The sequence below is a fragment of the Copadichromis virginalis genome, linkage group LG2 (assembly GCF_057382275.1).
Source record: "Copadichromis virginalis isolate Kocher_CV1m ecotype Utaka linkage group LG2, C_Virginalis_male_GT1.1, whole genome shotgun sequence".
Lineage (NCBI taxonomy): Eukaryota > Metazoa > Chordata > Actinopteri > Cichliformes > Cichlidae > Copadichromis > Copadichromis virginalis.
Genome location: NC_140619.1, coordinates 38411073 through 38424826, shown reverse-complemented (window position 1 = coordinate 38424826; position 13754 = coordinate 38411073). Strand labels below are relative to the sequence as shown.

At 42.2% G+C, this 13754-nt stretch overlaps 1 protein-coding gene across 3 annotated transcripts in view; it reads left to right on the top strand.

Annotated features, from left to right (window-relative positions):
* Positions 1-13754, top strand: part of atp8a1 (ATPase phospholipid transporting 8A1) — a 109475-nt gene that overhangs the window by 25454 nt on the left and 70267 nt on the right. For all 3 annotated transcript variants that reach the window (XM_085433904.1, XM_085433920.1, XM_085433913.1), the window contains exons 3-6: positions 6151-6250; positions 8792-8890; positions 12330-12375; positions 12516-12556. In XM_085433904.1, coding sequence (XP_085290030.1) covers positions 6151-6250; positions 8792-8890; positions 12330-12375; positions 12516-12556 — 286 coding nt within the window. The remainder of the gene's footprint in view (positions 1-6150; positions 6251-8791; positions 8891-12329; positions 12376-12515; positions 12557-13754) is intronic.

Here is a 13754-nt window from a genome sequence, read left to right as displayed (position 1 = left end):
GTTTGGCTTTTTTTTTTGTATTTTATTTGTTCCTGAGTAAATCGGTTTGGCTGAGATTAAAGTTATAGTTTTTACACAGCTGAATAAACGTCAAGCAGACAGCTGATTATCAGAAGTGTGAGATGCTGGAGAATTTACTCCGGTGTCCTGTTATATTTTAGATAGCAAGGAGTTTATTAAACTTCACCGAAACAATCTGCAAATTTCATTAAAATTGAATAAACTATCATCTTGTCTTTATTTTTAGTTAGCACCTTAAAAGCTTAAAGCTGTAAGCTAATGATAGTTATATAAGAGCAGATGCTGCTGGTGCAATAAGCTGTAGTTTTACGTCCAATGGATGATGATCTGATTAGTCGACTAATCGCATAAATAATCGGTGACTAGTCGACTATCAAAATAATCGTTTGTGGCAGCCCTAATAACTATACACCACAGTGCTTAGATGTTTAATATCCAAGGGACTTGCCATTTATTAATTTAAAGGTACTCGTGGTAATCTTTTAGCTGTATGATGTATGGCAAAATATTTAATAAAGGAGTGCAAGTGTGTGATCAATGGGTAAAATACAGTTAAAATTTCCACTAAGCAGTAAACCTGATCCTTTTAAACTGTTTTACTTAAAAAACAAACCCTGACATTACAGAAATTCAGCAAATCAGATGACGAGGACGGACGCAACAGAATATGGTGTGTAAGCAAAACCCAGGTCTTTCTTTCTCAACCAATCAGACAAACAAAGGGACACAGAAAATATTCTTCCTCCTTCCTTGTATTTGCATGTCTGACTTGTTGGTTGACTTTTTAGTCTTAGTTTCCTCTGATGATGATTGTAATTATGTATAATTATTCTACCCGAATAAAGCGACTTGGTTTCAGTTTTGGTTCAGTGTACAGTTGTTGTTTTAGCCTGTTTGTTGTGTTTTAAGGTAGTAGGAATGTGCAAATCTAGCTTTTTCCTGTTCTGATCTTTATACTAAGAGTTTGGCTTTGACTGCTGCATGCTGTCACTTGGAGTCGTAATAGTTTGTTTCTTGTGTGCTGACAGAAGCAGGTGAAGTGAGATAATAATTAATCGAGTTGAAGATGACATTATGTTACCAAATGTGTCATAAAAACGAACGTCTTCCACTCCTCTTTGCACGAGTCTCTCTGAGTAAGCATAATGAGAGGGGAATTTGAGAGACACTGAAGCCTCATCATCTGAACTTTGGGTAAAAAAGGAAAAGCGGGCGGCTTTGAAATGCCTCTGAAATGCTGCTGTTTGCCTCTTAGCTTCCAACTTGTTGTGTTAGCTCTCCAGCTAACTTGCTGCTGCTGTGGCATTGTGAGTGAACATGGAACACCTGCTCAAAACCCCACCTACAGGTTACCCAGAGATTTTAATTATTACACAAATTGAACGAAGTATATGCAGTCCAAGACCAAGTATCAATGAAAGGAAGAGTTGTTCTGATGGGTCTTTGTGAGGCTGGTATCACACTGTACTGCTGTCAGAACAATGCCTTTATGTTGCTCTAGAGCTGGGCGATAGAACGATAACGATATGTATCGCGATATAACTTTTACTCGATAGAGAAATTAAGCTATCGCGATAGACCTCGCAGCTCTTGTCCTCAAAAAAAAAAAAAAGGTCAGCCAATCCAAATTAAGTAGCGCAGAGCCGAACCAATCACAGCCGCAGCGTCACGTCGCGTGACTTGTTGTTACGTACAGCACAAGTGCCAAGCCGCACGTGTGTTTGTTTGGGAAGCAGCCAGCGGTAATGGAGGAAATGAGTGCGCCGACTAGAAAAATCAACCGAGCGTGACCGAAGAGAAAACAGATGATGGTTCCAACGCCGGAGAGATTGTCGAACGGAAGAGCCATAGAAGTTCCGTAGTGTGAAGGTATTTCGGCTATTTCAAGTCTGACAAAAAATAGAGTAGCTGCACTGTAAATTGTGCCGAAAGCAAGTCTGGAAATACAATAAACTGGTGCATGCGTCACACTGTGCACCACGTTATTGTTTCGGTGAAATGAATTTCTACAATACTGTTAATTCTACTCTCTGCAGTGTTTAAATGCTTACATATACACACAGTTACTGTCCCTCCACACATACGACTGTTCTGCTTCTATGCCCCAGCTTTGTTTACTTTTTCCCACCGAGGCTTCTAGACTTCTGATTGGCCAACATTTCTGCACGGTTAGGAATCTAGCGCCACCTGCTGCTTTGGCATGTTCATAGCAGCGTTTTCCTTCATTTCTGCCTTTATGTGTGGACGGGATTATTTTTTAAAACGAAAACGGAAAATCTCCGTTTTCAAAAATACCCGTGTACGTGTGGACGTAGCCTCAGTCTCTGACTGGAAGCGCTAATTCGTCATTCGGCTTTTGTCAGACTAAAGTAACTGTTAAAACTGTTTGAAAAGCTCAGCTATACAACAAGGAGAGATTGAGAATTTCCTTTTAGTTCTCAGTTTATTTGATATTGACAAAAGTTAGTCAGTTTTGTCTGTTCTTCTGTAAAACAAACTAAGATTTATTTTTAGAATTAATATTTTGTTTCTAAGTGGAATTGACAATTTAGTCTGTTTCGTTTGTTCTATTTTGAAACTTAAACGCTTTAGCGGCTGCCTTTTGTGTAGTTTGCAATATTTGCCTTTATTTATCTGAAAAAGTCTCATGTTCCTTAAGTACATCTACCCTGTTGAACTTATTATGGGAAATAAATATTTAAATAAAAACAAGCTGCTGATTATTTCACATTTTACTTGTGAGCAACGGCACATTTAAATCTTACAAATATAGTTATTTGGCTGATATCGTGATAGATATCGTTATCGCCTGAAATGAAAAAAACATATCGTGATATGAAAAAATCTCATATCGCCCAGCTCTATGTTGCTCTCTTTTTTTTCTTTTTTTTTTGGCCTGTCCCGTTTGGCTCTTTTGCATCAGAATTGTTGTCTAAAGGCAAAGAAAGATGCCCAACGGATTTACTTTACCAAATTGACCATCCCAGCCTTGCCGTAATGGTCCATTTGATTCACCTTTTATTGTTTATTTTATTTTCACTTACTGAATACGGGACAGACTTGACTGGGGGAAAGAAGGGGAGAAAGAAAGAGGGAAAGAGAAACAGCTGAGAAGAGGGACGGGGGAGAAGGGCAAAAAACAAAAACCAACAGAACGGGCAGAGAAAAAAAATGCATATATCAATCACCTGGGTCACCTGCTGAGAAAGAAAAAAGAAAGCAAGCAGAAGAGAACAAGAGTAATAGAATAAACAACATCACAATGATCTATGGGAATATGACAGTAAATACTAAATGTTAAACATTATTGTGCAGCACATAAGATCAACAGAACACAGTGTGCTTTGAGGTAGGAGCCAAAAAGGGTGTAGTTTGTGGGTGTGATCACCCGTGTGTACACCTGTGAGCATGGACGCGCTTGTTTTTTTAAAAGGTTCCTTCATGTAATGATCTGCTAGAGGGTGTGGGGGGGCCACAGCCCCGTCCTCCAGGGTGTGAAGCAGGTGTGGAGGAGATCAAAACTCCAGACATCCAGAGGCCCCCAGAACACAAGAGACCAAGGAAGACCAACAGAGGGGCAGCCGCGCCACTGTCCCGGAAAGAGCTGAGGAGAGTCCCAGATGAGGGCTCACTCAGCAGCCGCGGAGCAGAAGCCAGGGGGAGTTGCAGTGACGCGCCCGTGAGCTCCGCCGGCAGCCAGCCGTGCCTGAGTGACCGAGGCCCAGGCCGAGAGGCCGAGGGCACCCCACCTCCGAAGTGGCCCGAGCGAGCCCCAGGCTCCAGGCCCCGATAAGCGGCCGCCAAGGAGTGAGCCGGTGTGTACCTGGACGCCCATCCCCAGACACAAAGAACCACCAACGCACCGATGTCTGAGGGGGTCCGCCACTGGCAGGGGAAGTGGTGGTGGGGGGAGATAGGCCTCCAAACCTTGGAGGGCCTGAGGTGTCCCCAGAGAGGTGGCGTCTGACACCCAACCTGACATATAGACACAGACATACAGGCACACACAGACACAAACATCCATTCCCACCCTCATGCTCTCATATGCACTTACTCCACACTCAACCAACGTGGAGACAGACATAAAGAGACACTGTACACACGATCACACTCCCCAAGCGTACTCTACAAACCGGGTCTAGGTACCCTTGCCCCTGGAGGGGGGAACTGCACCCAGACCCAGGTGGTGTTTCCCTTTTCCCTGCGGTGGGGGGAGGCAGACCGCCCCGACTCCGTAGCAGCAGGAAGGCTCCACACTCCAAACCGCAGTCGGACGGCCAACTCCTCCTCCTAGTCCTAGCCCCCCTGCTCCAGCAGGTCGCAGAGAACGGGGGTGAGAGAAGACTCCAAACCTCCCTCCACCCGCTCATTGTAGTGTTGATGCATGTGTGTTCTAAGGTGCAATTAAAACCCAGGAGGGCATGGAGCTACCTGCCAGAGAGCAGCAGGTAAGCGCATGGTCCCTCCTGCTAGCCCTCAATGTCTACGTGTATTTAAAATTGAGAGGTGGGCAACGATGCCAGGGGTGGGGTGTACACCCTGATGGTACTTTGGACTCCGTGTATCGTGCCCACCCCCAAGATCCTATATGTATGTGTAATGAGAGTGTGAGTAATGTGAATGTCTAAGTTGTGGGATAAAATTGAGGCAGAGGCAGCCAGAAGGGGACAGAGGGGGGGGGGGTAGCCTCCTCTGCACCCTGGTGACATACCCCTACTCCAAGGCCCTGCATGTGTGGGTGGTTGTGGTGGAGCGGGAAGAGGGAGGCAGCTCTCTTGCTTTGCCAGACAGATGCAGTGTGTACCAGGCCGGCATGATGACAGTTACTGTGTTTATTTTCTTCATTCCTCCGTGCTGCAATTCAAAGCTTGTCCGCTTTTCTGCGACTACATTGTGCTTCTGGGTGTGCTACAAGTGAAATTGCAAAAAATATGCTTGTCATCTATGATTCAGACTAACAGGAGGGAAACAATGATATGACTGATGTTGAACTGCATATGCTCGTTGCACTGTACTTGCTGATATTCTGCATGTGTATGTCTAAAGGCTCTGGTCTGCGTGTGAGTAAGCAAAGCCCTGCCAGTGGCTTGGCATCCTTCTATGGTATAAATCTTCTCCCAAAGTGGCTGCTCTGACTGACCCTTTAACACAGCTGTAAATCAGACTGCTGGAGGCCTGACTTTGGGGCTGCTGATGGCTCCACCAGCCTAGCACCAACAGATCTGCCAGGAGGTCTTTATGACCCGACTGCCAGCTAACTTCCTGCTCCTAATTATTCTTTACGATCACTGAGTCCACTGGGCTCTGCTGTTCATCAGTCGCACATCCAGACAAGTCTTTGCATCGCAAAAGACCTCGTAGAATGGGTGGGCGGAGGGGCAAGGAGCTGCTTAATGCTATGCAATTATATGTCCAGGGTGATCTAAATATATGGCTTCACAACAAGTACAGCTAGAGCATCACCATAATGCATTTTACATCAAACAATCAATGTGACTGAAGCACAGTGTTTAACAAAAGTATCGTATTGTCTGTTTAGGAATTATAGTTACATAGATCCCTGTTTTAGAGGCTCAAAGGTAACTGGATCATTGAGTGAGTTTCATGGCCAGGTGAGGCCTGCTGGGTTTTTAGAGTTGGACTTGTATTTGTTAGCTATTCGTTGGAATTTTCAAATACATTTTCAAAGTGATGTTAAGGAAAGTCTGGGGCGCCATCATTAGACAGAAAAACAAAGTAAACATATTATTGAGATAGCAAAATCTTTAGCAATGGCCAGATCAACACTGGTACGTTCTTAAAAGTAAAAGGAGTGCACTGGCCATTTCAGCAATACCAGAAGACCTGAAAGAGGATGGACGACAACTAAAATATATGGTCATATGGTTGTTATAGCATCAGCATGTATGGCTACCACTGAAATTGGGTAACTTGGGTAACTAGTGTGATGATGTTACTGTTGGTAAACGTAGCAGGGTCAGTTGTGATCTGTGGTCAGCTTCTGCCAAATGCTCTCTGAGTTACTGGATTATTACAATTAACCAATGTTTACTTTGTCTTCTCTCTCTTTCATATCCATGCTGGCTCCCTCTACCCATGGCCTTGTTTTCTACTTGATCTGGTCTTCAGCACAGCAAAATATAATGTCCTCACCTTCCTCCCTCGATTCCTGTACTCACAGTTCAGGAGGGCAGCCAATGCCTTTTTCCTCTTCATTGCACTCCTTCAGGTAAGATGTGTTTTTGTTGTTAATTACATCACCTCTCATCACTTTCCTTTCTTTCCACTGAACTTTTTTAATTCATTTTTTTTCATGTTTTTTTTAAGCGTACACCATGACCTAGACTCCATTTCTCTCGGTCACGTCTGTAATTTCATATGCACTCAGTCACACAAACATACATGCAGATGCAGTGCTTTATATAGATCCTGATCATGAATAATACATGTAATACTGTGTGTGTCTGCTTGAAAAGGAAAAGAGATTTATCCACGGGCTCGTCACAATAGGCCTCGTTCACTAATGTGGTCATGGAAATGTTCTTACAGGGGAACACAAAGTAAGTTCTTAGACGTTATTATCAGGTTCATGAAACCTGCTCAGCAGCATAGTAGTGAATCAGAATCGATAGGGCTGGTGCTAGCTGTCTGCATACGTCCGCGCTTCCATCGTTTTCCGCTATATTTAGAAATAATGAAGCTGAACAAAGCATTGCACCTATTATTTTTACAAACGGAAAAAACAGGAAAAATAGAAGAGGGGAAAAAGCAATGGTTTGATATGCTGATATGTTGATTAGAAAAATATGAATAAAAGATGAGCAGAAACACCAGGAGTGCCAGGTCTTTTAAGCTAAGAGTAACTCACTGCAGTTACTGGAGAAACATCAATAACTGGGATGTTGCCAAGAAATTTGAGTGTAAGTGATGTCCAGCAAAAATGCAAGCCTGCTTTTAATGAATGCAAAAGTGAGTATACACACACTGAGTAATGGCAACGTTTAATGTGGCAAACTGTTGCAACATTACCAGCTGGTTGTTACCCCGACCGCACACAGACTAATCTGCAGAACAATGTAAAATTAGTTTTACTGCCGTAACTATTACATTAAAACAAACAAGGAGACTGTTGGTATATTTGGTTATGAAATGAAGCTTTTTAGAATTCAAATGTGACCCTACTCTGCTGTGCTAAGCATTAAAACTGTGTGTGATCTCTGTGTTGTGTGTGAGTATTTCATTTCTTTTTTTCCCAATTGTGTTTTGTTACTGTTGTGTGTTTTCATACACCAGGAATTTGTGTGTGAAAGTTTCGTACGTTTTATTAGGTTCAAACAGATTTGTGTGTACACGCTTTGTGAATGGGGTGCAGCGATACTACAGGTTGGTGATGTTTTGGACTGGGCCTTGGGTGACTCTGCACTGTGCCGCTAGGAAGTGCAGGAACTGCGTTGTGCGTTGACTTACACACACAAGTAGTGAATGAGAGCCACACTGGAAAATGGGTCAGGGATGATATGCAAATCTTTAGCCATTAAATTTGTTTAAAGAAACGAGCTTCTCCTGGGAAGAGGGTTTCACTTTCTTTCTCATTATCAGCTGTGGTCATGTTTTGATTATTTCCCAACAGTAGCCACAGATCTCAGCATTGCTGGCACTGCTTTTGATTTAGCAGAACAAAGGATTTCTTGCCCAGAGAACTTTATAGTGGATTGCTGCATAAGACAACATTAATCCCTTTTGAGAACTTGAAGCCTCGACCGCCAATTATCGCTACATGATTCAAAGAAGCTGAAATCCATATCTCAGGTGTTCAGAGCTTACCAGGAAAGATATAAAAAAGTGGACCAAAGGAAAGCTCAATAGCACTCCTTTTCTGTCTTTGCTGATATTCATCCTGACAGACTATCTCTTGTTAATGAGAGCTCTAAGGATGGGAAAGGACTCATTCCAGTGACCTTGAAGTAGCTGCTTTGAACAGCAGCCAGTGCGAGTCTTCGTTACCTGCCCTGTCGATGCTGCGACCTTGAATAAAACATCCATGCAGATGAGAGAGACGAGAGATCTGTTTCATGCAAGTTTCCTTCTAGCGGTGTAACAGGGGCTGTCTCACGAGGCCCGGCTTGGCTCTAATTTTGCTGATGTTTGGCTGTTAATGTCGAAAGACTTGGGTAGCCAAAAGAATTAAACATTCAGGGGTAATGAGAGAATTATAAAGGTACTAAGAGAGTTGTTTGTGCTGGATGTGACCCAGAATTTGCATCTTTTTTCTTTTGAGTGTGTTAAATAATAAGTCAAGCTAATAAAACATGAATTCTGATGCTAATGTTGATATCAATATCTGTTTTTCTGTAACATGCACATATCCAGTCTGAGAGAGTAACAAAAATGATCACAATTTATTTAATTGAAGTTGTGGTAGTTTAGGGCGACTCTTTTTCTCCTGTTGAGTCACCTAGCTGAGACGTGATAAGATAAGCTTTTATTTTCAGTTACTAAATTTGGCTATCACTGATTACTAAAGTTGAGATGAAATGGTTGCTGTGCCTTTCCTGGTTGGCAGTAATGCTTTTTGTCTTTCAGCGCCGTTCAAGAAAGTTCAGTTAAATAAAAAGTTTCTTCTTTTTCAACATTTAGCGAAACCACTATTTTTACAACGACTGCTAACTAATCGTGTTAAATAGTCATCATGTCATTACTGACCAAAATCCTTGTGACTTTTTTGATAGTCGAGCTTCAACTGAGTTTCTTCTTTTTGTGTCTCTTTTAGCAAATCCCAGATGTGTCTCCCACTGGTCGCTGGACCACTCTGGTGCCGCTACTATTTATCCTGGTGGTGGCTGCTGTCAAGGAGATCATTGAGGATCTGGTAAGACTGGCTTGGAATACTACACCGGCCTGGACCCAGTCCGGCCCACTGCATGGCTTTGGAAAATGTGGAAATGACAAAGATAAAGGGTGCAAAGTTTAGACTTTTAAGTCTAAAACCATGGGCTATCATACATATACACTCACTTTTTTTGCAGTAGGTCCACAATTTAAAAAGTCTGGTTTCCAATTAATGAGCTGGCAGTAGGTTTTTGGTAATTTGACCTATTTATTTCTTAAAGTGAAAGCCCGAAGAGCCATGCTTATGTGTTTCATTGATTTTGTGCAGCAGCGTTTCTTAATAAAGTCTAAAAACTGAGGTGTATTATTGAAATGACTTAAATCACTACAGCTCCAAACGCATGGCTTTAGAATGGTATTCCACAAAGCAGTGACTCGGGTCACAGTCACAGTGGTTAACGTCCATTATTTGTATGCAGTCGTTGCTTGAGAGCCATCACCCACCCGGCCTAGAAAAGCATCATTAATGCAGGAATTAATAAATGCACATCAGCAAGACCCTGATTAAAAAAAATCATGCTGTCAGCAACTATCAAAAGGCAATCAACATACTTCTGAATTTGCATTCGGTTTGAAGCAGCATGTGCAAATCAGGTATCATATGGAGCTCCCCATACAATCCAGACAGTACAGACAAAACTATAGTGTAGTGGGTTTTTAAAAAATGTTGTATTATGCAGTTTGTGCACAGAATTTTAAAGCTTTTCTACATGCATGCCTTAATATATTGCACCACAAAAATGTGCTAACACAACCTATCAAAGTTCAGTTGCCTCAGTAAATGAAATTCATCGAGCAAAATCCAAATTAACCCTGGAGAACCCATGGGGTCGGCTCTGACCCCATGGGTTCTCCAGGGTTAAAATAGTCCAGTCCCCTTTGCAGGAGTTTGTGATCGTCTTTCGCTTTATGTCATCTGTTTTCTTTGAAGCATGAATCAGGCAGTGATGGTTATGTGACCACAGCAGGAAACACCCCAACATGTGTACACACACACGATTGGACATCTCCGTGCACACACACACACTCACTTCAGAGGTCACAGCTGTGCCTTCTGCACCCTGAGTACTCATTCAGTCAATTAACCTAGATACTGAATGCTCGTGTACAGAGGCAGCTAGTAGCAACAAAACAAAACAGCGGTCTGCCTAAAGCAAGCCGGAGCTGTTGAACAGATGCTTGATATGTACGTAGGAGGAAGATTGATTTGAATAGTTGCTTTTGTGTGGTTTAATCTTTTTCGAGTTGAAGTTGGAAGCTTCAGCGTTCGCGTACTGTGGTGTAGTAACGTGATGCGCGCAATTCCGAACAAAGTGAGAGAATGTTGCATTTTACTGTATTGCAGTGACCCTGCAATGCGATCCTCTGTGCAGGTCCCAGCGGAGTTTTCTCTATACTATTAGCTGCTATCTCATGCTGAGGGAAACCAGCGCAGCACTTTCTCTCCTGGCCTGTTGTGAAAAACATGGGAACAGAGTGGTGATGACTCCGTCTTTATCGCTGAAGGTCACCTGCGCACGCGTCTGCTCCCTGTGCTGCGCTGTCTCTCACAAGTTGACCTGACAGGGCAACATCGACCCCTGACTTCATGAATCATGCACTATGGACACACACTGCACAGCACGTACTTTACCTTGTTGCTGGCAGCCTCCTCTGCAGCAGCAGACTCGGGCTGAAAAATGGTAGAGAAACAGAAATATAATACCTTGATGTATTTAACAATAGTGTGTGGTGCAGTTTTACACAGCAGTGTAGTTTCCTATTGCTCTCATAGTCACCTAAAACAAGCAGCTGAAAGAGCAAAGACAATCTTGTTTCTGTCCTTGTGGTTAAACGTCCTTCGCTGCTACTTAATGTCTCATTAGGTCCATGTTGAAGCAGGTTAATCAAGGTAACACTGCAGTAGCTGCTTTTATCTTTCACTGCTTTCTGTATCTCCCCTCTGTGGCTGTGGTCTACAGAGACCTAATACTGCAGTAGTTACGCATAACCTCTGTGCGCTGCTTGCCTTCTACTGCACTATGATTATACACATCATCTAAATACCGTGCAGATCCTTTTTTTCGTGTCCACGGGGACACAAAGTGCAAAGGAGGCAAGGACAGTGGATTTGAGAAAAGGCAGTATAAGTTGTGAAGTAGCTACAAATACAGCTCAGCTCCTCCTACACGTCTCTGAATAGAAGAGGGTCTGTGCAGCCGGACCTAATAGTGTGTGGATGAATCAAATTAGCTGACAGCTCTCGCACAAGGGATGATGAATGAGCTTTCCAAAGGTCTCTACTAGTAATTCTTTTTTTCCTGGGCATAGTGAGGGTGGTGAAGGCCGCGTGACACAGCAGGCTTTTTAATTATACACTACAAGCATGTTGCAGGAATTTTAAAACGACGTTGTTTTAAATTGAACAAACGCACATATGGGAAGAACGAGGGGATATACACAATAGTCTTCGTAGGATGCTAAAAGCTAAAAGCCTTTCATTCCTGGTGACACGACTCACTTCACCTTTACTGTCAGTGTTTTAAAGTAGCTCAAATGACTCAAAAAAGTTAAATTAGCTTAAATGAGAAAAGACCTCCTCCTCTTGTAAACACGTTTTCCTTGTTAATTAAGTAAGACACAGGCTGCTTTTAGAGCTGCGTTTTAAAACACTGTGATCATTTATATGAGATTGATGCAGAAACGCATTATTACTCACTGTGATGCTAGCTGACAAGCTGTCTGTTGGAATCAGCTGTTAAAGTCACAGCATGTTGCATGACTGTTCAGCCAACAAGAAGGGAAGTAATGCTGATGAGTTGAACTTTGATGTGGTCACAGGCAGTATGGTTTGTTTCGAACGAAGGGAGAAGCTACGTGAATGTGAAGCAGCTGATGGGTTTGTTTGTTTGTTTCACATCAGCTGATCTCTGAATTTTTGGGATCAATTCATTACTTTAAAAGATTCGAGAAATAGCTGGTTGTTGCATATCAGCAGCACAAAATGTATAGTTATTCATTTTAGAGTCAAACATCCACCTGCCAGCTGTGTGCATTTGTTATTAGTGCAGCAATTATACTTTAGGCCACTTTGGGTAAAACACTGCGTGACACAAGGGTTTGTACTGTAGTTCTAGTGTCTCTGCAGGAACTGTAAATAGCAGTCTCCTTCTCTCTTACTGTGATATGGACAGTGTCAGCTTCTTCAGTACATTTCTGTCAGCAAATTTTAGGGCGTTCACTTGTAATCCACGACTGTATGATTAAGATAACCTTTATTAGTCCCACACGTGGGAAATTTGTTAATTAGGGTTTGTTTTTGCATACGTGTAGATTACTAAGACATGATTTTCCCCAAGTGTTGTTCTCTGACTTCTTTCAGATCATTATTTTTAAATAGTATGTATCAGAGCATGTGTGTTGTTCTTTTTTCCTTACAGAAACGTCACAATGCTGACAGTGTTGTCAACAAAAAGGAATGTCAAGGTATTCAAAACTCTTTTCCTCTTGTAGACAACTTGACCCTTTATTTAGTGTCGTATAAACGGATTCATGTTGCCAGGAAGCAAGTATGTCTCAATGAGACCTAATAAGACTTACCACATCTCTCTCCTTACTCATCACAGTACTGAGGAATGGTGCCTGGGAGATCGTGCACTGGGAGAAGGTATGTTTCCACAGTGTGCCGTTATTAGTCACAATCCTCCAGTGTCATTTCAAATTCTTCATTCTGTTTTTAGCTGCGACTCGAACAACATTCTGTTGGTGGATGTGAAGTTACGGAAAACACGGCATTCATGCATTTGCAGAGGGATACTGAGATTAGCACAGTGTGCTGGATTTTTAAAAACAAAAACACATGTTAATAATCTCTGTATGCATGATGATGTTCGTGCAAAGTTTTGTTTTAGATCCACCCGTTAAGGAGGAGGTGAATACAGGCATATATAGATAGATTCTAACCAGTCAAATTTCATTCAACCGGAGCATCGAGCCTGTCATCCATCCAGCAACTTTTCACAAGCTATTATGCTGTCGTCATTTACAGAAAGCTCACCCCCCCCAAAACTATCCTGCCTAAACTAATTAATCCAGCATTTCCATGTGGGCGGCCATTAGAAGGCAATGCTGGAGGACGGTGAGAATCCTTCATAATGAAACTTTTCTATTAATGTGGCTGGGGCCGTTCGGCAGACGGTGTGGAGAAAACCCACCAGACAGTTTAATAAATGGTGATGCTGCTTCCTCCATTAAAAGCTCCAATCAGCATGTAGCGGTGCAACATTAGCCAAATCTCTCCTTGCTGCTGTCTGTGATATGAGACGTAATGCATTTTTTAATTTGTTGTTGAGAACTGAAATAACAACAGGATGTGAATGGTCTGTGTAAACATGTTGCTGTCCCAAATCGCAGATTCATAAGTGAACAACATTAGAAAAGAAATGTTAACATTAATTTGACACATCCACAGATGGATGAGTGGGTAAGTGCAACTGTTATTGTTGCAGAGACGACTGAACTACATCTCATACAGATGCATACAAACAGTCACCGCTGGAATAATCTCATACATATGCAGTGGTGGCCCTTCCTGATTTCCTTTTTTTTTGTATGTGTGTATGTTTGTCACACTTAAATGTTTCAGATCCTGAAACAGATTTAAATATTAGACAAAGATAATCCAAGTAAACACAAAGTTCCTAAATGAAGGTTTTTATTATTAAGGGGAAAAAATCCAAATAATATGCAAAACACTAGGAAATCAGGAAGGGGGCAAACACGTTTTCACACCACTGTAGTTTGTGTTATGGGAGTTTTTGGATGTATGCAGTGTCACTGTATCTAATACAACATGTGATTCATGC